This window comes from Phyllobates terribilis, unplaced genomic scaffold, assembly GCF_046119375.1.
Source record: "Phyllobates terribilis strain yellow unplaced genomic scaffold, ASM4611937v1 Scaffold_7__3_contigs__length_470593459, whole genome shotgun sequence".
Lineage (NCBI taxonomy): Eukaryota > Metazoa > Chordata > Amphibia > Anura > Dendrobatidae > Phyllobates > Phyllobates terribilis.
The window spans coordinates 372722083-372744157 of record NW_027362767.1 but is presented as its reverse complement, the minus strand read 5'-3'; the positions used below and the strand labels follow the sequence as shown (position 1 = coordinate 372744157).

At 41.8% G+C, this 22075-nt stretch overlaps 1 protein-coding gene across 2 annotated transcripts in view; it reads left to right on the top strand.

Annotated features, from left to right (window-relative positions):
- Positions 1-21424, top strand: part of LOC141154854 (fibronectin type-III domain-containing protein 3A-like) — a 109513-nt gene extending 88089 nt beyond the window's left edge. For both annotated transcript variants that reach the window (XM_073641360.1, XM_073641359.1), the window contains exons 13-26: positions 318-492; positions 614-700; positions 1971-2109; positions 2196-2264; positions 4495-4613; positions 5216-5321; positions 5877-6052; positions 6250-6363; positions 8797-8946; positions 10421-10704; positions 10872-11084; positions 11507-11673; positions 12297-12418; positions 12839-21424. In XM_073641360.1, the coding sequence (XP_073497461.1) occupies positions 318-492; positions 614-700; positions 1971-2109; positions 2196-2264; positions 4495-4613; positions 5216-5321; positions 5877-6052; positions 6250-6363; positions 8797-8946; positions 10421-10704; positions 10872-11084; positions 11507-11673; positions 12297-12418; positions 12839-13156 (2239 nt within the window). In that variant the 3' untranslated portion in view covers positions 13157-21424. The remainder of the gene's footprint in view (positions 1-317; positions 493-613; positions 701-1970; positions 2110-2195; positions 2265-4494; positions 4614-5215; positions 5322-5876; positions 6053-6249; positions 6364-8796; positions 8947-10420; positions 10705-10871; positions 11085-11506; positions 11674-12296; positions 12419-12838) is intronic.
- Positions 21425-22075: the final 651 nt, after the last annotated feature.

The window sequence follows — 22075 nt, the reverse complement described above, 5'->3', positions numbered from 1 at the left end:
ACACTTATTTTATTTAAACTACAACATATAGCCTAGTAAGTGACACATTGCCGCAATCAGGGTCTCATACCCTGATCCCATAGTCCATACATCGTGCAGCTCTTCCCTTTAAGAGGTTGTCCTTTCGCTGTCTGACACAATTAGCACTGTTTGGATACTGTGATAACGGATATATACATTTCCAAGAGTAATAACTGACGGTGCCAAAAATCAGATATGTTTGGAAAACTGATAAGCGTTCTTAAAGTTTAAAACTTTAATGCTTGGAAAACCTTTTTGCTATGGAGCCACGTGCAGCGACTGTATTTGTCTTTCAGTGGTTTCAGTGAAGCCGTGGTATACTACACAGCAGGCAGCGTACCACCCGTGCCCTCACTGCCGAGGCTCAGGCAAGCTGGCATATCCTGGCTCTGTCTAGAGTGGAGTCCACCGAATGACATGCCCTCAGATGAAACACTAACATATGTCCTAGAGATGGAAGAGGAAGGCTCGGTGAGTGCTCCTGTCCCATCCCGCTTCGCGTATCTCTCGCTCACTGCACATCCGGTGCTGCCGTGTTGTGAACCCCTGCCGGATTATCATAGGAATTTCACACCATCTTTTGATTTCTTAGGGTTATGGTTTCAAACCTAAACAGAACAGTGAAGACCTCACATGCACTTTACGGAACCTGAGAAGGAATACTTCATACAAGTTTAGGGTATGTTGTGTGATTGCACTCTGCATCGGGTATGTGCTGTGCATTTAGCCTTTTATATTGTTGTACAATCTTCCAGCCAATATATGTATTCTGATGTGTCATGTAGACACGCGAGAAGGAAATAATGATCATCTGACGCCTAATAGGGCACCATTCATTTCTGAGAGTACACATAACTTTTTAAACTTTTTTGATATGTTCTATCCTGTATTTAGTAGAGTTGTTAGGTGATGGTCTGAGATGCCCACAAGTCACTTATAGCAACGGGCAGAATTGCTTAGATTAGTCTCAATGCTCTCTATTGAGAATTTGCTGAGCACTTCTGCCGCTTGGTCTGAGTGATTAGTGATGTCTTAAGGCAGCACGGTGGCTCAGTGGTTAGCACCACCAAGGACAACATCTGCAAGGAGTTTGTATGTTCTCCCTGTGTTTGTGTGGGTTTCCTCTGGGTTCTCCCGGTTTCCTCCCACACTCCAAGGACATACTGATAGGGAATCTAGATTGTGTGCCCCAATGGGACAGCAATAATAATAATTATGTATGTAAAGCGCTGCAGAATATGATAGCGCTATATAAGCAATGCATAATAAATAAATAGGACCAGAACCCTTACTTATGAAGACCACTTACACTATTTATTTATTTTACTCGCTTATATAGTGTCATTAATTCCACAGCGCTTTACAGACATTATCGGCACTGTCCCCATTGGGGCTCACAATCTACATTCCCTATCAGTAGGTCTTTGGAGTCTGGGAGGAAACCGGAGAATCCGGAGGAAACCCACGAAAACACCGGGAGAACATGCAAACTCCTTGCAGATGTTGTCCTTGGTGGGATTTGAATCCAGGACCCCAGCGCTGCAAGGCTGCAGTGCTAACCAGTGAGCCACCGTGCTGCCCTATGTGGACAAGTGTATTGTGACATCCCCACATTACCCCTACAGGAGCTTTTGTGAACCCCCACAACCAGTTGTCCCCAGTAGCATGTCCACCACAGCCACCAGCCCCCCAGTATAATCAGACATTATACACCAGGGCTGAGGGGCCGGACGTTATACATCGGGGCAATAATTCAAGCGATTAACATATGTGTCCCAATTCTTTTCTCCGTATCCTGTCTCAAATGTTTCACAGTTTAGACGCCCTTTAAAGTTTTAACTATTCTTCATCTCCCGTAAAAGGTGAAATTTCGCATTGATTTGGGAAGTAAATAAGAATAGCCGCATGTTCCCATGCCCTTCTTGTCATGAAGCGCTTTGTCTTGGCAGGTCTTTGCAGTGAACGGTGAAGGCAGAAGTAGTCCGAGTGACGTTGTAGAATACACAACTTCCCCTGATAAACCTGGACCCCCATGTAAGCCAAGTACAAAGGGCAAAATCCACGCGCACAATGTAAAAGTTATGTGGGGTGAGTGTGAATTGTCATTGTTGCTACTTTTCCCTTTCGTATTTTTTTTCTTCTTGAATCTCTATAACAATCATATTTTATTGCAGACGCCCCAAAAGACAACGGAGGATCCGAAGTTATTAAATACATCCTTGAAATGGCTGAAAACTTAAATGGTGAGTGGATCGGAATTGTCTATTGTTATAAAGCTATGGGCGTGAAGTTGAAGGGGTTGTCTCTACTTGTTAAATTTACTTCATGACCAACGCATTTTCCTTTTTTGCGTTTTCATTTTTTGCTCCTCTTCTTCCCAGGGCCAAAACTTTTTTTATTTTTCGGTCAATATGGCCATGCGAGGGCTTATTTTTTGCGGGACGAGTTGTACTTTTGAACAACATCACTGGTTTTCCCATATCATGTACTGGAAAATGGGAAAAAAAATTCCAAGTTCGATGAAATTGCAAAAAAAGTGCAATTCCACAGTTGTTTTTTTTTTTTTTTTTTTTTACCACGTTCACTGAATGCTAAAACTGACCTGCCATTATGATTCTCCCGTACATTACGAGTTCGTAGACACCAAACATGTATAGGTTCCTTTTTATTTATGTGGTGGAAAAATATCCAAAATTTGCTGTTAGAAAAGAATGGCGCCATTTTCCGAGACCCGTAGCGCCTCCATTTTTCGGGATCTGGGGCTGGGTGATAGATTATTGTGTGCCAAGCTGACGTTTTTATCGATACCATTTTGGAGTAGATCTGATGTTTTGATCGCCCATTATTGCATTTTATTGCAGTGTTGCGGCGACCAAAAAAACGTAATTCTGGCGTTTTGAATTTTTTTCTCGTTACGCCGTTTATGGATCGGATAAATTCTTTTTTTATATAGATAGAGCAGGCAATTCTGAATTCGGCAATACCAAACATGTGTTTGTGGGGGTTTTTTTGTTTTATTTTGAATGGGGCAAAAGGGGGGTGATTTAAACTTTTTTTTTTTTTTTTAATATTTTTAAAAACATTTTTCTTTTACTTTTTGCATGCTTCAATAGTCTCTATGGGAAACAGTGGCATTTAACTGGTTAACAGCCACGGGTGGATTGTTGCCTGTTGCGAGCACGTCAGCTGTATAGATCAAGGGGATCGGACGTGGGGCGTACTATTACGCTCTATGCCAGAAAGGGGTTAAAAATCCTCTCTGTTCTTAAGATCAGGTTTTTTTTTTTTTTGTTCAAATTTTATAGTATGCTCGATACCAAGGGTACCGGCCACCTCTGCAGTCTCTCCACACTAGTCTCCTTGGCAGGGAGTTCAGTGCTTATTGCTCTTAAAGGGGTTGTCCACTAATTGGACAGACCCTTCTTGATCTAAATGTTTGGCCCCGATAAAATAAAGAAGCCTATACTCGCCTCCTGTGCTTGCGCCGTTCCAGCGGTGTTGGCACTCGTGGTCCCGGGGCTCTCGTATGGTTGTTGTGACACATGACCCCGGCGCCCAATCAGCGCTGTCACTGTCTCAGCCTTTGAATAAATCGAGCATGAAGAGTAAGTCCGGGCTGCAGCTCATCTCACTTTCACTTCATGTTCAGTTCGACAGGAGGCGGGGATGTGACCCCAGCGCTGATTGGGCGCTGGGGTCATGTGTCCCAACAACAGCTCGGGAGGCCCGGGACCGCGAGTGCTGACACCGCGGGAACGGCGCCAGCACGGGAGGTGAGTAAAAGCTTTTTTATTTTTTTGGGGTCCAGCGTGGAGTATGAGAAGGAGTTGTCATAACTTCTGTAAGCTGGCCGGATGGCTGGATTTGTTCCGCTCCTTTCCTCCTCTTCTGCTTGCTGCATGGGAGAGCAGACAATTTGGGCGAGCGGTGCAGTCATGCTTCTAGGCCAAATGTCGGTTTCGGAGCCTTACTTTGGGGAGAGCGGACAATTTGGGCGATCGGTGCAGTCATGCTTCTAGGCCAAATGTCAGTTTCGGAGCCTTACTTTAGGGAGAGCGGACAATTTGGGCGAGCGGTGCAGTCATGCTTCTAGGCCAAATGTCAGTTTCGGAGCCTTACTTTGGGTTAAACCAGTGTGCAGAAACACTCTGTGCATCCCTGTATTAAGAGTTGGGAACTACATAAAAGTTGTGTTCCCATCTCATAAAATGCCATCTCTTCTTGTTTAGCGGGGTCCCAGAGGGTAGCACATCGTGGCGATTTTGTGTATGAAGCAGGTACCGCGCTGGTGCTGTGCTTGCTCTTATTATTTTTTGGCACGGCGGTACTCCTGGCAGCCTGGCTGTGCAGGAATTTGCAGCTACACCCATACACTGTTCTTAAATAGGGCCTTTTGCCCCGTTCCTTGAACAACCAGGGGCCACTATCAATTTATCGGGGGGAAGATCTCTAAATATTTTTTTTCTCTTACAGGGAGTAAATGGGAGACCATGTACAGTGGACCTTGTAAAGAACATGTGTGCGATCATCTCAAACCTGGTACTTCCTATAGGTTTAAGGTGTATTGTGCCAATATCGTGGGCTCCAGTCAGGTAAGGAGAACTTTGCTGAACAATCAAGTACCCACCTTGGTGTAAAAGGAGATGTCATTTAGGTATACCCCCAAGTATCAAGGGAACTTCTTATGCTTAGTGGTAGTCACCGTCTAGTAGTCAGGTCCAGTTCCTCCATAAAAGCCAAACGGTACTTTCTTTACTGTGAATATGAAACTGTGCTCAAGTGAGTGGGACAACGTACTGCACATAAGCAAAAAGAAAATTAAACGTTTGGTCCGACACTTGAATAAAAATTTTTGTAGGCATGGATGGTTTTAAAATAATTCGTAGGCGCCCTTATGCACCTCCCACCCCCGTGGATCCATTGCATGTGGCTCCAGCTGTTAGCGTCTGCTCTGGAAGTAATATCTGCTCCATTCACAAGGTACCAGGACTGCTGCCGCCTGTGATTGCCTGCAGTGGTCAGGTGACTAAAAGAGCATGTCATCCGACAACACTTTCCTCTAGTCACCTGTCCTGGTAACTTCCAAGCGGAGCAGACATCGCCTCCAAAGACCTCAGATGTCAGACTACTTTTTTTTTATTTTTAGAACCACAGACAGCCCTAAATATTCACTTTTTTTCTTCTACCCATTTAGCCTTCTGATGTATTAACAGTCCAGACAGGCGTTGTTCCTCCAGGTCCCTGTCTCCCACCACGTTTAGCTGGAAAAGCCAAATCCAAGGAGTTGAGTCTGCAGTGGGGTATGTTTCATTTGTGTCGTTTCTAGGCTGACTTGTCTATTGAGAGGAAAAACCTAATGAAAAAAACACCTAATAAATAATAGTGGCTCTGTCACTGGTGGACTTCCTGAAAATCAGTGGTCCATATGGAGCATTTTATGAGTCCAGATAAAAAGTGAGAGAGCTCATGAGTCCGATCAATTTAGTTTGCCCACCAGCCTGACTGACAGCTGCAGCTTGTACAGAGCAGTGTGAGATCTCTCCAGCAGCAGGGAGGAGGGACACTGAGGAAATGTCAATTGGGCTAGGTGGGCAGAGATTGCGTTTAAACGTTCAAAAAAGATTATACAGATATTCTGGCATGGTTTTATAAAGTAAGTACACCAGCTACATCAGGTCTGACAGCTCTATTTATTATTGTATGCAAGGTTGTATTGTGAAATCTGCTGACTGATTGGCGCTGAATTATAAATTGGCTTTTTGCATGGCAGTTTTCTCAGCCTTTGCTGGTAGACCAGTGCTGCCTTTTTTGCATGTTGTTTCTTTCCTTTTAATAATCTTACACCGTCTCTGTAGATGCCCCCGGTGTAGATGGCGGTTCCACCGTAACGTCCTATACTGTAGAGATGACATTTCCCGAACAAGAAGATCGAGGAGCGGTCTATCAAGGTCCTGACCTGGAGTGCACAGTGAGCAACCTGCTGCCTGGCCAGACGTACAGCTTCTGGATAAAGGCTTCCAATAAAGCTGGGGTATGTGTTTTCAGGTTCTGACCAGCCTTTGGCTACTGGAAATCTCTTCCATTTGTCTGAACGGGGCAGTTGCAGAACTTTCCACCACACAATCTACATCTTATAAATTCACAGATGATGCATATAATTGCAATTAAACTCATTTGATATTTTTTTTTTTATTCTATCGTCTTTAATTTTTTTTTCAATTTACATAGTGTGGACCTTATTCAGAAGCCTCTGAGTTCTGCACCGCACCCGGACCCCCGGAAAGATGCAAAGTCCCATTAGTAATATGCAAGAGTGCAAATTGTGTGCTATCAAGCTGGGAGGTGAGTTAAGGCTGACTTTTCCATTGGTGGATTCTATATATACACTGCTCAAAAAAATAAAGGGAACACTTCAACAACAGAATATAACCCCAAGTAAATCAAAGTTCTGTGAAGTCAAACCGTCCACTTAGGAAGCAACACTGATTGACAATCAATTTCACATGCTGTTGTACAAATGGAATAGACAATAGATGGAAATTATTGGCAATTATCAAGACACCCTCAATAAAGGAGTGGTTCTGCAGGTGGGACCACAGACCACATCTCCGTACCAATGCTTTCTGGCTGATGTTTTGGTCACTTTTCAATGTTGGTTGTGCTTTCACACTCGTGGTAGTATGAGACGGACTCTACAACCCACAGAAGTTGCTCAGGTAGTACTGCTCATCCAGGATGGCACATCAATGCGAGCTGTGGCCAGAAGGTTTGCTGTGTCTGTCAGCGTAGTGTCCAGAGGCTGGAGGCGCTACCAGGAGACAGGTCAGGAGATGGGGAGGGTGCCGTAGGAGGGCAACAACCCAGCAGCAGGACCACTACCTCCGCCTTTGTGCAAGGAGGAACAGGAGGAGCACTGCCAGAGCCCTGCAAAATGACCTCCAGCAGGCCACAAATGTGCATGTGTCTGCACAAACGGTTACAAACAGACTCCATGAGGGTGGTATGAGGGCCCGACGTCCACAGATGGGGGTTGTGCTCACAGCCCAACACCGTGCAGGATGCTTGGCATTTGCCACAGAACACCAGGATTGGCAAAGTCGCCACTGGCGCCCTGTGCTCTTCACAGATGAAAGCAGGTTCACACTGAGCACATGTGACAGACGTGACAGAGTCTGGAGACGCCGTGGAGAGCGATCTGCTGCCTGCAACATCCTTCCGCATGACCGGTTTGGCAGTGGGTCAGTAATGGTGTGACCATCTGCAACCTCATCAGGAGCATGCCCAGGCGTTGTAGGGAGGTCATACAGGCACTTGGAGGCCACACACAATACTGAGCCTCATTTTGACTTGTTTTAAGGACATTACATCAAAGTTGGATCAGCCTGTAGTGTGTTTTTCCACTTTAATTTTGGGGGTGACTCCAAATCCAGGCCTCCATTGGTTAATAAATTTGATTTCCATTGATATTTTTGGGTGATTTTGTTGTCAGCACAATCAACTTTGTACAGAACAAAGTATTCAATGAGAATATTTCATTCATTCAGATCTAGGATGTGTTATTTGAGTGTTCCCTTTATTTTTTTGAGCAGTGTATTATGATCCAGTAATTGGGTGCGTGAACATTTAATTTTAAACGGGTCTTCTCTTCATAAATGGTTAAATTTGCAAAGTGCTTGTATAAATAAACAACTCTACAATTTACCTTGTGTTAACAACGCTCTCCATTCTTAAGTACGGAGAGCTTTTTAATGTTTACTTCTCATCACCTACGTTACTGGCCACGTCTGCAGTCTTTTAGAGGTGTCTGATCTCCTAGGCAAGGAGCACAGTTCTCTTACTGATGGAGCTTGCAAGCACTTTTCTGGATCTGACCCTTGCTGCAGAGGCTAAGTTGTCTGCTTGTAAGATCCTACAGTGCTCCGATCTGGCCATCCATGCAGCTGGTGTGAACTGTCAGTTAAGCAGGAGCACAACACCCACTGGCAAGCAGGAATTCGAGAGGCAGGGGAGCACTTCGCTCCTGAAGAAAGATGGTAACGCTTACTGGCAAGCAGGAAGTCTGGAGGCAGGGGAGCGCTGCGCTCCTGAAGAAAGATGGTGAAGCATCACCTTTGCAGAAAAAAATACGAAATGGATTATAATCACTTCATCCCATCCCTCATTGCTTTTCTGTCTCATTGGCTGTGTTCCCCACCGGTCTCCTCTCTTTTTTTCCGGCATGGCATCCAAATAGCTTGCCATCCCCTGATAAGGACAGGGATGACCTTGTGCTGCCAATCTGTGGTGGAAAAGGGATGATACTTTTCTGTGGTCGCCAGCAGATCTATTGCTCAGCACTCTGCGGCACGCTCACTGATGACCGACCCAGACCATGTTTGTGGAAGTGGTTTGCAGAACAGACTTTGCCTTGATTTGCGCTCAGTCTCATGGGATCAGATAGAACTGTGCAGTGATTTTTGGAGGATGCGGTGTTCAGATGATCCCGGTGGGCTGAAACCTCAGAGACTTATGAGATACAGCCGTCTGCTCATGTTCCTTTGCCGAGGCCTGTGGCTTGCTCCTTTGCCCAGCGTGCTAAGTCTACAACCCACAGGCTACACATAGTTTGGGTTAAGTTGATCTCATGCCCTGTTGTTTACCCCTGGTTGTCTCCAACCATCTCTTAAGTCCTGATTTGTTTGGTTCCTTTGATCACTATTCTGATCTCTTTGTAGTTTGTTCCTGTTTGTTTTTTGGCCTCTTGATACGCAGCAAATAAATGTCATCTGGTTTCAGGTTCCTGGATGTAATGGAGCCGAAATCACAGAATATCGGTTAGAGTGGGGCAGGGTGGAAGGATGCATGCAAGTCCTCTATACCGGCACCTCCTCAAGCTATGAAATCAAAGGGCTGACACCAGCAACAACGTATTTCTGTAGAGTTCAGGTATGTATATCGATGGGTGCATATTATTAGGAAATTAAAGCCGGTTTTCCAATCTTTAATTTTTTTTCAAAATGGGTTAACTGCAGTAAGAATAGCCCCTGATGTACTGTGGCATCTTCTGACCACAATCCTGGGGTTTGTATCTCCTGCAGCTCCGTCTGATGTTTTGACGTCGCACATCACCTGCCTCTTATCTCTGCTGTGTCCTGGCTCTTCCCTCTCTTAGTGCAGTGTTCAGTAGAAAACAGAATGAGGAGTTATTACATCAATAACTTACAAATTTGCAGTAGAGGGACAGGCATTCTGCCATCGTGGATATTAGTTCTTCACACTGGTTATCACACTGGCAGCACCAAAACAAAACTTCTGCACAGAGCTGGGCAAGATAATGGCAGAAGAAAACTACTTCTGAGCTATAGTAGAATCATCTAGTAATGATCCAGAAACAAGTACTATAACTTATTTACTAATTTATTTATTTAAAAAGCTCAAAAAACACATTTAAAGAGAATCTGTCAGCAGGTTTTTGCTACGTAATCTGACTGCGGCATAATGTAGACGCAGATACTCCGATTCCAGCAATGTGTCGCTTATTACTGGGTGCAGAAGGTTTGATACTCAGTTTTCTCTGGTGCATTTATAGCAGTGCTCTGAATGCTGAGCCTTGTATAAACCCCCTAGACCACTGATTAGCAGCTTTCTTTTTACAGTGTGCGCAGTCAGAAAGCTTCTAATCAGTGGAGGGGGTGGGGTTACACAGATGAGTTGACTAGGAGGCACGAGACACCTAGTCCTCTAGTGATAAGCTCCTTATGATAAAACTGATTTTATTGAAATAGCAACACACAGCCCAGTAAGTGATATATGCCTGGAGTCAGGGTCTCTGCACCTACATCATGCTGTTCTCAAATTACATAGCAAAAACTTGCTGACAGATTCTCTGTAAAGGGGTTGTTGCACCTTCCATCTTCAGGAGTGCACCATTCCCCAGCCAAACAGATTTCTGCTTGCCTTAAAGCGCTGCACTCCTGATGATTGACGGTTCAGGCCAGCGATATAGTTGTGCCGCTGGTCCGAATTGTGCACTCTCCAATGCTGTTATGAGGCAGCTTTTCCCTCTGCAGCATGGGATAAGCACATGGTCGCTGAAGCGGGCCTGGTCAAGTCAGCTGCAGAGTAGCACTTGCAGGCTGTATGTTGCTATTTCAATAAAATCATTGTTTTATCATCAGGAGATTATCACTAGAGGGCTAGGTGTCTCTTGCCTCCTGGTCAACTTATCTGTGTAACCCCGCCTCTTTGCTTAGGAAACCGGCCACTGCTGCAGAGGTAGACAGTAACTTAGGCAATGAGCAGTGAACTATAAAATTAAAGAATTCCTCTTCCTGAGAACAGAGAAGATTTATAATAATAAGTAAATTGCGCCCATGCTTGTTTTTTTTCCATAACATGACTGTGTTTTCATGCTGTACAGGCTGTGAACGTTGCTGGCACAGGGCTGTTCGGAGACACAGCCGTCATCACGACCCCGCCATCTGTTCCTGCAGCGGTGTCTGTACTGCAGGTTGTCGATGAAGATCTCCTGGAAACTCCTTTACCCTCGCCATCAGAGTGCCTTGCTCTTCAGTGGAAGGAGCCATGCTGCAACGGGGCAGAGATCACTGGCTACGCCCTCGAATATGGAGAAAAGCAGCAAATCACCGTCGACTCGGTCACTAGCTGTGTTCTCACAAATCTGCTCCCTGACCGCATGTACAGGTATGGTAACAGAAAAAGTGTGTGTATCTACGAATATAGATGTAGCAGAGCAGACTTTGTTGTCATTTCCTGCAATATGTCATCACTGTGTCGCGTTCATGCTCATTATATCGCATCTATTGTGCCTGGTTGCAGATAATTGAGTAGAATTTGCTCTTTCTCTCCAGGATACGGATTCAGGCCATAAACAGCTTTGGAGCTGGTCCCTTCAGTCCATCTATTAAAGCCAAAACCAAGCCGCCTCCGCCCAATCCTCCCCATCTGGAGTGTGCAGTCTTCAGTCACCAGAGCCTTAAGTTAAAATGGGGGGACGGGACAAGTAAAGCTTTAGCTACGGAAACCTCCCAGTACAACCTGCAAATGGAAGACAAGCTCAGCAGGTGAGTGCGCGCTGGTATCTGGAAGCATCGCACGTGATTCATGTGTCCTTCACCACCAGACGCTCGGTTTTTTATTTTAAGTCTCCATTAGTTTTATACCTGGTGGCGGTTACTGTTTAATAGGCTCTCATTATCAGTACTGCCATATTCTTATTTAATGGACATCGGCCGAGCTCATTAATCTCGGAAGGATCCCGTCATGTTTGCTCATTACTATCAGCTCACCGGATTTCTACCTTCTCCATGGAGGCCGTCGAAAGCCGCAGCAGATGTCATCCTGCCTAAATGACTCAAATATTGCAATATACGAGAAAGAGAGACAAAACACTAGTGGCGTGAGAATAGGAAGTGGAATTAACAAATTTATGATTTTTTTTGATTTTATTTTTTTAAAATTTGATTTATTTATTATTTGGGTATAGGTTTTTTACGATCTACAATGGACCATGTCATACGTATAAGGTGCAAAGACTGAATGAATCGACTACATACAACTTCAGGATCCAGGCGTACAATGATGCAGGGGAAGGCCCGTTTTCTGAAGTCTACAGTTTTGCTACTACCAAATCTGTTCCAGCTGCATTAAAAGGTAGGTAGCCATGATTTCACTGCCTGCTGAGCCAGATGGATGATTTCCAGGAGGCCGTGTAAAGTAGAACATTATTTTGGAAAGGTGGTGGGCAAAAAACTGTATAACATAAAAGCTAACAATTACTACCATGTTAAATCCGCCACTTCCCCCATCACCTCGGTGCCAGTGATCTAGCAGAGATTAAAATCAGTGTTTTGTCAACAGGAGATTTTCACTAGAGGACTAGTAAACCTACGGCCATGTAGTCCTCCATATTCATGAGCTCTGTATAACCCCGCCTCCACCACTGATTGGCAGCTTTCAGCCAATAAGTGGTGTGGGCGGAGTTATACAGAGCTCAGCATTCAGAGAACTGCTAGATCTGCAGCAGAGAAGTTAGGGATTTTATCAAAACTGCACCAAGCAGATCGGTAGGTGACACATCGCTGGAATCAGGGTCTCTAAATCATGCTGCTTTTGGATGGGGTAGCAAAAACCTGGTGACAAATTCCCTTTAAAGACCATGAATTCAGAAGTGTTTGCTTTTAAGTTTTCCGGCCTGTGTTTGATTATTGCATTGTGTAGTTATAGTTTTTGCTGTCACTTGGTACTTGCTAAATGATTCTCAACTTCTATTTTAGCGCCCAAAGTACAACAGATTGATGGTAATTCATGTGAAGTATCTTGGGAGACACTGCCGCCGATGAGGGGAGATTCAATTGTTTACATCCTTCAACTTACCAATGGGAGAGAGTTTGATCAGGTGAGATTCTGAGAATAAAGAATGCCGAAGATGTCTGGAAATGTTTTTTACCCCCCATGTATAGAGTAAGCCAAAGATGCATGTAAATGGCTTATTCTAGGGCTCTAATCATATCATACTGTGCCCCTTGAATATATATATATATATATATCTATTACACACACGTATAGGCTCGTAGTCTACTACTCTATTGTATACACACAAAAAAGTTATAGCGTATTCTGGCTGAATGGAGGCCAGAATTACACAGATTTGTTTTGTGAGATATATAGATAGATAGATATATCTATATATCATTTTACCATATGTATACACCAACTCTCTCTCTTAACAGGATGTGAATTGGGTTTTATACTCATTTTGTTTCTTTGTGGACATTTTGTAGTCTGATCACTGCTCTTCTATTCTTCTCCTGACCAGGTATATAAAGGAACAGACGCCTCATTCACTCTGCCAAACTTTCAAACAAACTGTGAATACCGTTTCCGAGTTTGTGCTGGACGGCAATACCAGGATTCCAATGGATTACAAGAATTGTTTGGCCCTTACAGCCCAAGCACCATGTTCTCATCTCAAAGACCAGAGTTGGATTTGCCGTGTGTTAATGCTGCATTGGAGACCACGAAAAGCAAAAGGAAGCCTCTCAGCGACGAGCAGTTCGCCACCTTGCTCCTCATGATGTTCGCTGTCGTGGCCTTCCTCTTTGCCGTCGTCATCCAGTACTTTGTAATTAAGTAGATTTTAAGTGCCCTGTTCCTGAGATTATCCTTACAATATTTTTTTTTCAATATTTATGTTTAATTATTTTAATTAAATTTATAGATGGAAATGATTGTATTATATATAAGTGCATTTCCATTCTTGCTGCTCATTCATCATGAGGCTGGGTTATTAGAATCCTCCTGTATGTGGAACATAAGACATCATGCAACTCTTAGAAAGGGAACTTCACTCCTGTGTTTCTAGGGCCATGGTGTTTAATGCCTTAATACACTCTTAAAGGTCAAGACGGTGCTGTTCGTTTATGTACTGGACCATTTGCTTTAAAAGCATGTCCCTTTTAAATGTTCAGCTTTGCATGTGGTAGCTCATCTAAAGAATGGCGTTTGTTACACAAGTTTCCGTTTTTCCATTTGCTTGTGGCCTTCATGGAGAAGCATATCTGACTCATAAGTGACGCCTTAGTGGAATACGATTTGGTGGCATCTACAAAGATACCGTTTTTATTATAAGGATATATGTGATAGTCCGTTTTTTTCACTGCCATATTATTTCTACTGTTATTGACCGCGATTTTCAGTAAAGAACAGAGATGATTAATTTAGGCCAAAATGAACATAAAAATATTTTTGTCTGGATCTGTCATCCAGTTTGATAATTTTGTCATCCATTTTACCCATGTTATGGGATCCAGGAGCCCAGATCTCAAGAATATCCCTCTTTTGATCTCAAGATCCACCAGATCCCAGTATCTGTTTAAGTGGAAAGGTGGCTTCACACTCAATTGTTCTCAACTCCCATTCTTTTAGTGGAGAGGAACCATGTTTCCCTCTCTTTATAAAAACTGGACCTATTTATTCTGGAGATCCTTGGGGGCATGGCTTGTTGGTTGACCACATGAATTGAATAAACCATAGACCTCCCATGTGGACATTCAAAAAATATTCCCATTAATCTTTATTTATTCTTCAGTTATGTTTTTATATGTCCATATAGAGCTACAGTATTTGCTAGTGCAACTAATCAAAAGTTAAAATTAAGGATTCGGACTCTTGTATATGCAGATTAACCAAATCCTGTTTCATATAGAGGGGCACGGTCTTGTCCTCCAACTCTGTGGTTTCTGTTGATGAAAGGTATAGAAATCATAAGAGGCTTTTAGAAAGATTTTGAGATTTCGATAATGACACAGTGATTATTTCAATGGAGTTATAGTAGGAAAAGCTTTGGAAAGTGAGTTCTAGTTCGGTTTCAGTCAAGCCGTGTCTAAAAAAACAATGAAGAGATATGTATGGAAAGTAAATGTGCTGTACAGAGTGGCCGCCAGTGCTCTAAAATGTTAAAATTGTTGGTTATTATGAGTGGCTGTTCTTTGCCGTAGCTATACGTACATTGGTTTTCCCAAACAAAAAAAGAACAATTTTGATATACACTGCCCTAGATGGCCTATTTGACGCGAGAGAAGGTCAATTTTATCAGATTATTAAGAGTTCATTAATTATACAGGGTCTGTCAATTACAGGAACCACCCAAGCATCTGTGAGATATTACGCTGAGCCATTATTTTTTACTCATGGGAGCCAATGTCTGAAAAAATACTTTTGTGATTTGATATATACAATTTTATTGAAGGTCATGCATGGGTTTTTGTAATAGTAATCAGTAGAGTTGAGCAAAAAAAAAATCACAAGACCCTGCTTCAGCTGTGACGTCCTTAGACCTTCGCCACCAGATCGAACATTGTGAACCTCGTCCTACCTGTTACATTCCCAGCACCTCTACTGATTAGTAGGCTCAGCGTGATGTTATGTGTGAACTGTACCTATAAAACAGAGGAGGCAAGGGAATTATGGCAGTTTGGAGGAAGTTTGCAGTGTTCTGGTCGGTGGGCATGGACTACTGTATCAGGGTCTTGCAAATCTTTTTGATAATCTCTAGTTATCAGTTTATTTCCAACATTGCATTTGTCAAGAGCCAAGGATAGTATGTGGTCCCTGGCCGGGTTCTCCCCACCGTGATCTCCATGACAGTCAGGTTGTTCCCTACGTACACAATTTTTAATTGCCAAGCAGAAGTCACAGTTAAGTGAATACCCCAGAATTCCTGTTCCTTCAGAATTGGAATTTAAAGAGGTTGTCCACTTCTTTTACATTGATGACCTATCCTTAGGATAGATCATCAATGTCTGACCGGCCGGGTCCGACACCTGTTATCTGTGTCGGCGGCTGCAGGCCGGAAGTACTCACTTGAGCAGCTGTTTTGTCTTCTCTTAGTGGCCACTGCAGGGTACTAAACATCCTCCTATTGATTTGAATAGGTGGTGGATGTTCAGTACCCTGCGCTACTACCAGAAGACTGAGAAGGTCCGCCAGTGAGTATTTCCAGATGGGGGGCTGCTTACACTGATAACTGATCGGTGGAGGTGCCGGGTGTCAGACCCTGGCCGATCAGACATTGATGATCTATCCTAAGGATGGGTCACCAATGTAGAAGTAGTGGACAACCTCTTTAAGAGAATGCAACATATGACTCCCTCAAAGTTAAGGGATCAGAAGGGTGCATTAAACTCCTAAATTATTAAAGCATAGCTTGAGCTGTACAGCAATGGTGGTCTTCCCCAGAAAAACACTGCAGGGGAGACTGAATACATAAGGACAAATTTGGGCTCCTGATGCTTCACTCTAGGTTTCCCGCTGTCCGTTTTTAAGTTCGGCCGTGCTTCATAACTGGAGCGTAAATGTTAAGGCTCCCTTTAAAAAAAATAACAAAAATCAAGCAAAATCATTAGTTTCATGCAGCTTATATATTCAGTCTTCTATCAGAATTTTATTATCTAGGTGATTTTATTGAAATATCTCTATTTTCTTAGGTAGAACTTGTGTGTAGAAGATTGTGCGGCTGATATTACACGTAGCCTGCACTAAAAAGGCGAGAGATAAAACATCCCTTAAAACTAAAGGATTAGTAACAGACATAACTATATTTTATTTACCTGACCAAAAGGAAAAAAAAAAGAAAATGTCTGTCTACCTCTTTAAAGCTTTTCATGGATTTTCTTTTATATTAACATCACTGTGAAAGCACTTTCTGGAATTACACTGTAACCGATACGTCTAATGAAACTACGCTATGTTATCCGTGAGGTTTTATGTCCTAAAAAAAAAAAAAAAAAAATCAGAGTTCAGTTACTAAACAGCACTGGAAAAATGAAGCGCCTGCTCTGGTTGCTATGGGCAACAGCAACACGGCCATTTCATGAGGCCTAGTGTGTTGTGCTGTAATGTGCAGCCTGACCGGTATTTCTTGCTGGTGGTTAAGCTCTGAATGTATATTTTATTTTTAAATGTACATACTGTATTTTATTTTTATTTTTTAACTATAGAATGGTTTTATAGAGGTAGTCTACCATGCTTTTTGGTGAGGTAAATAAACTGATCCATCATGGGATATTACTGATTTTTATGGAACATAGCTGTTGTGTTTATTAATGAGATCTGTAGACCAACACAATCATGATCATTTTGCCTTTTTATATGGTAGAATTAAATATATTAGTTAGACATGACACCAAAAAAAAGAAATGTTAAGATATTGCTACTTTTAACAAGGGCACATCATTCCTTGTAGACATAGGTGCCTTGTAAATGTGATACAGTCCATATTGTGAATTTTATGTCACCGGTTTCCCCTTTTCCGGTTGTGGAATTTTAATTCCTAGCTACTTTAACACTGTCAGGGAAATAAGATTCATCATTTGCACATGGACCATGCAAGTAAAGTATAAAAAATACACATTAATACTACAAAACTGTAGAAAAAGCATGAAAAGATATACAGATACTTCCAGACAGTAGATATATGAGCGATGGAGGGTGTACTGTTTCTTGGGGACATATCTGTTGTGATGATGGAAATCCTAGCTATTTATTTTGCTGCCCCAGGCCTACATCTAAATACCCCAGCCATGGATAGTGGCACAATAATGCCCATCCAGGCACTTGCCTTAAAGAGAACCTGTCAAAAAAAGTGCTGTTAATCTGCAGGTTAATAGCGTTATGAACCTGACCAGCACCTGCACTTAGCCGAACGCTAGGGGGAGAAAATGAACTTTATTCGCCCCAGCAGTGTCCCGGGTTCAGTCACCGATCTAAGTATACATAGTGGTGGCTGTAACCGCGTCGCGGTCCCTGAGTGACATTCGCTCTGTATTGGGACTGGCTGTCAGTCAGAACTGGGGGTGCGGTTACAGCCGCCGCTCTGTATACTCAGAGCAGTGACTGCACCGGCGGTCACCCCGTGACTGAAACCGTAACGCTTGTGGAGGGAATAAAGTTAATTTTCTTCCTCCAGAGTTCGACTAAGTGCAGGCGCCGGGCTGGTTAACCACACATCTGCAGGTTAAAAGCGTTTTTTTTTTCTGGTGACAGGTTCCCTTTAAAAGCATTCACTTTTTTCCTTTTGACTATGATCCTGCAATCTTTTTCCACTGTTAAGTTGGCTGTGATCCGATATTTTGACTCACTGTAGTAAAAACTGGCCTTACCCATTAGATCACTGGCAGCCATGTTTGGGTTGATGGCGATCTCTCCCAAACCGTGCGTACACCCAAACACACGTTCTCTTTAGGAAAAGTAAAGTTACATTTTGACTGGCTGATTGGCGAACTAGCGTTTTTGACTATTGGCCTTTGTTAACATGCCGGCATGTTAACGCCAGGTGGTCGGATCAATTTATGCGGCCATTAAAAAGAAATCATTGTTATCGGCAGCACATCTCCGCAGGATTTGCTGCCGACACCATGATGCTGGATTGGGACAATAAGGATCTAATTACGATCAGTCTTCTCCCATTATTTTTTGTTAGCCCAGTTAAACAGGGCAGTAAAAAAGTGGCGATTTATTTAGTCGATTGGCGCTCATTAACTCCTTACCAACCAACGATATACATTTTTGACATAGGTCGATAAGTAATATATGAAGCAATCTCAGGAGCTGAGCACGCACAATAAAAAGCCGACGCCGGCTGTGTTAAATGGCTGGTATCTGTGTATAACCACATCCGATCGCTGTAGTTTACTTAAATCCCGATCTCTGACAGCAGTATTTAAATGGCATCAGTACATGCGCACACTTTAATCTTCTCTCTGTGATGTAATTTAGGGGAACCAATGGGCTATCATGTTCATTGCCGTTTTGGTCCTCCAGTGAAGCTCAACTATAGTCTGAGCTCCATAGGAAAACCGCGCTTTCCCTACACTGCTTTTGCAGTATACAGTATTCATGGGTTCAAGTCCCCTAAGGGGACTACAAAATAAAACTAAAAAATTCTATATAAAAAGTAAGAAATCTAAAAATCAGTATTGCTTCAAATTTTCCACCATTAAAAATAAGTTAAAAAGAAACCTATTTGGTATCATTATGTCCCATAAAGGCTGATCTATCAAAATATAAAAGTATTGAAACCCTATGTTAAATGCCGAAAAGAAAAAAATCAAAAGATTAGAATCGCTGCATTCTACTACCAGACCCCCCCCAAAAAATCAATGATCGAAATCTTGTAACCTGAAGTGGTATCAATACAAACGTCAGCTCAGTGCCGAAAAAAAAACAAGCCCTCAAATAGCACTATGGAGGCAAAAAATAAAATTGAGTCTCAGAAAATGGAGACTTTTTTACACATTTCAGAATTTTTTTCACCACTAAAATATGGAGAGAAAAAACAACACAACATTTGTATACCATAATTGTTCTGACCTGAAGAATCATGTTGCAAGGTCATTTTTACTGCACAATAAATGGCGTAAAAAAAAAAGTCAGAATTGAGGTGGTGGGGGGGCTTCACAATTTCGCCAATTGTTGCAATAAATGGTGTCACTCAAAACTGCAACTTATTCCACAAAAAACAAGCCCTCATATGGCTAGGTTTACAGAAGGAGAGTTAAAAAAAACAATCTAAAATTCCTGATCCCATAATGGGTTAATAAGCAAAAATCGGCTTGTCTAAATATACCTGCGTGATTGATCTGGCTGCGACTTACCTCACCTAAGAACAAAGGTATTTGGTCTTTATTCCCCTTCAATCCCCAACATCTACCAATGTGGAAGAACCTGGAGACCCCCTCTACGCATTAGATGGTTGGCCAGCGTAGGGGTTCAGCCAATAAACATTTAATTTATGGCCAGCTTTAGAAAAGGGAAGGGTTGGACCTGCTGCTAGGTCTTTCGACTGATTGATAACCCACCAGCTGTTGGTGCTGGCAAAACATTTTTCTCTGTAGGGTAAAGTTTACAGGGAATGTGGTTGGTTGTAGTTTTTGGCTACTGTCTGGTATTATCTGGTTACCTTTTTAGTCTTGATTATTGGTTGTTAAGCTGGGTTTACACCACCCAACCGACGCAACTAAACGGCTGCCGATCAGCTACTTGTTTGCTTATCAGTAATTTTTTGGTAGCCTATTTTGACAACCTAGACTGCATTTAAAGGGGTTTTTCAGGGTGAGAAGAGAAGTCTGCAGGCAATCTGTGACTGTAGACAGCTGGATCTTGACAGTGTGCGATGTGCACACTGTCATGATTCTCCTTTTTTTTTTTTTCCATGTGAGTGTGAGAATTGCATACTTGCGGTCACGTGCCGACTAGCCTCTCCTCCATTTCTCAATGCTCTAGCGGAGGAGAGTCTAACGAGTATGCAAATTACATAAATACTTAATCGCACAGGGAGCATGTGGGATTCATAATTCGGCAGTCTGCAGTTACAGTAGAATTTATCTTCTCGGCCAAGAAAATTCTTTAATATGCTCACAAAAGGATCAGCACATGTGCTGCCGAGAATAATAGCAGCCTGTTTACACAGGACGATGCGCTGCTGAGATCGACGATCTTTAAAGTCGGCCTAAAAATAGTTTTACTCGTTCATCAGGTGATCAACAGCCTGTTTTATAATGTACGATTATTAGGAAAAGAGCATTCCTGGGAACACTAGTTCCCGGTACTAATGCAGTGTAAAAGCACCTTTTAGATTCACTTTTTAGATCAAAAGAATAAAACCTTTGCTACGTTGTTTGTGCCTCTCTAAGCCTAATTTGGCTAACTCAATGTGTGTTTTTTGTCTGAAAATAAAGTTGTAAAAACTGAAATGATATACTTTATACAATATACTATATTACACTATATATCCCAAATAATTCTATGTATAGAGATCTGTAGTTTTTTATTAGATTTGTTCTTTCAAGTCTAACCTTTTAGAATCCAAATAATTTTCAATATTGGCCATGGCCCATTCAGTATCGCACACCAGTGAATGTCTGGTTTTCGTAAAAAAGACGTCATCAACAAACCCCCCGCACCTCTTTAATAATAAAGGATAGAAAATACTGATTGTGCCTGTCTCTTAAAAAGTTTATCAACTTTTTTTTTTCTTAGAAGTGGTGCCATACGTTCTCGTTTAGAGAATGGGACTGTGGTGCAATACCAGACGGCGCCAATGGACAAGAGTGTTTTGAGTAGAGGGTCCATATTTGTGAGAATGGGGTCTGTCCATTCATTAAGAGCCAGTAACCTCTATGATGCCATTAGTTTGTAGTAAATTGGTATTGCAAAAGTTGGTCTAGCGGAGAAAGTACCCCGCTCCTCCAAGAGTAGAGGATACATGTGAACGTTTGATGCTATTATTAGTCTTTCCGATATTTGGTTGTCTCCGTAATGTTTTGCATGGCTTTAGCTGCTATCACCTCTGCGGGTTACCTGTATACTCAACATTGAAGTGTTATACCGGTGTGTTTCAATATGTCAATGTTATTCCTAGTGATGCTTTTACCACTGCAATATACACAGGCCTTACAAACCCACTTTCTGCGTATCCCGGCGTCGAACCTGTATTCATCCGTTGACCTGCTTTGCATTTCATTTGTGTTACACGAAAAAAATATATAATTTCTGTGCTTCTCAAGAATATATTGCAGCACTTTCTGAAAAAGCACAGATTTGTCTTTATGGAGGAGAAAAAAAAAGTGCATTTATTATAAATGTTACACTATTTGGCTCAAACTGAGCAAATGTTTTTATACTGTCTATAACCTTAAAAAAGGCAAAATAAAATAAAAAAGTGCACGTTTTTTTGTTTGTTTGTTTTTTTTAATGAGATGCCCATATTATGTATTATCTACTAAGCTAAATATTTTTACATGTAAGATGTTTTTTTTTTTTGTAAGAAATTATGCTGAAAATATAAATATATATAAATTTACATTCCATCACTTTATATTTGAGATTTTTTTTTTTTTTAAATCTCACAATTTTTTTTATTTTAATTTAGAATAGTTTTATCTGTTTTGCGCAGTTTTCTGCGTAATTTGCATCAATTTTTAAAACTGCGTCTTCAGACAAGAAATCATTGTATGGTTTTTATTTGGTGTTCAATCTCAGTCATGTTCTACAATTAAAAAAAATAAAATAAAAATTGTAGATGTTGTAGCGTTAAAATTTAATGTGAGGTATGTTACATTTTGGATCAATCCTGTTGAATTAATTTTTTAATTTTTTGTTCGCAAAACATACACTAGAGAAAAAATTGTATTCATGTATAGCATCGATACTGAATTATTAGACGTTACCTGTACTTTTTTGAATCTTGCCAGTTATCTACGAATATTTCCGCGCATAATTTCATTTCTAAATATTTTATAGAGACGTGTATTGCCACTTTCTTTACAGTAGTTACATGGTGCAATCTAAACAAAATGTACATTTTTATTCCTACACTTATAATCTGTGTATTTTATTTATTTTTCATTTTTAAAAGTCATGAAAAGTGTGAATGTTCTCTTTTTAAGTGTACCAAAAAAGGAAGAAAAAAAAAATCGTATCCCGTCACATTACCCCTTACTACTCACCATAACGATCGTCTTTTCAAGGAACGGGTTCAATGCATTTCGTCTGT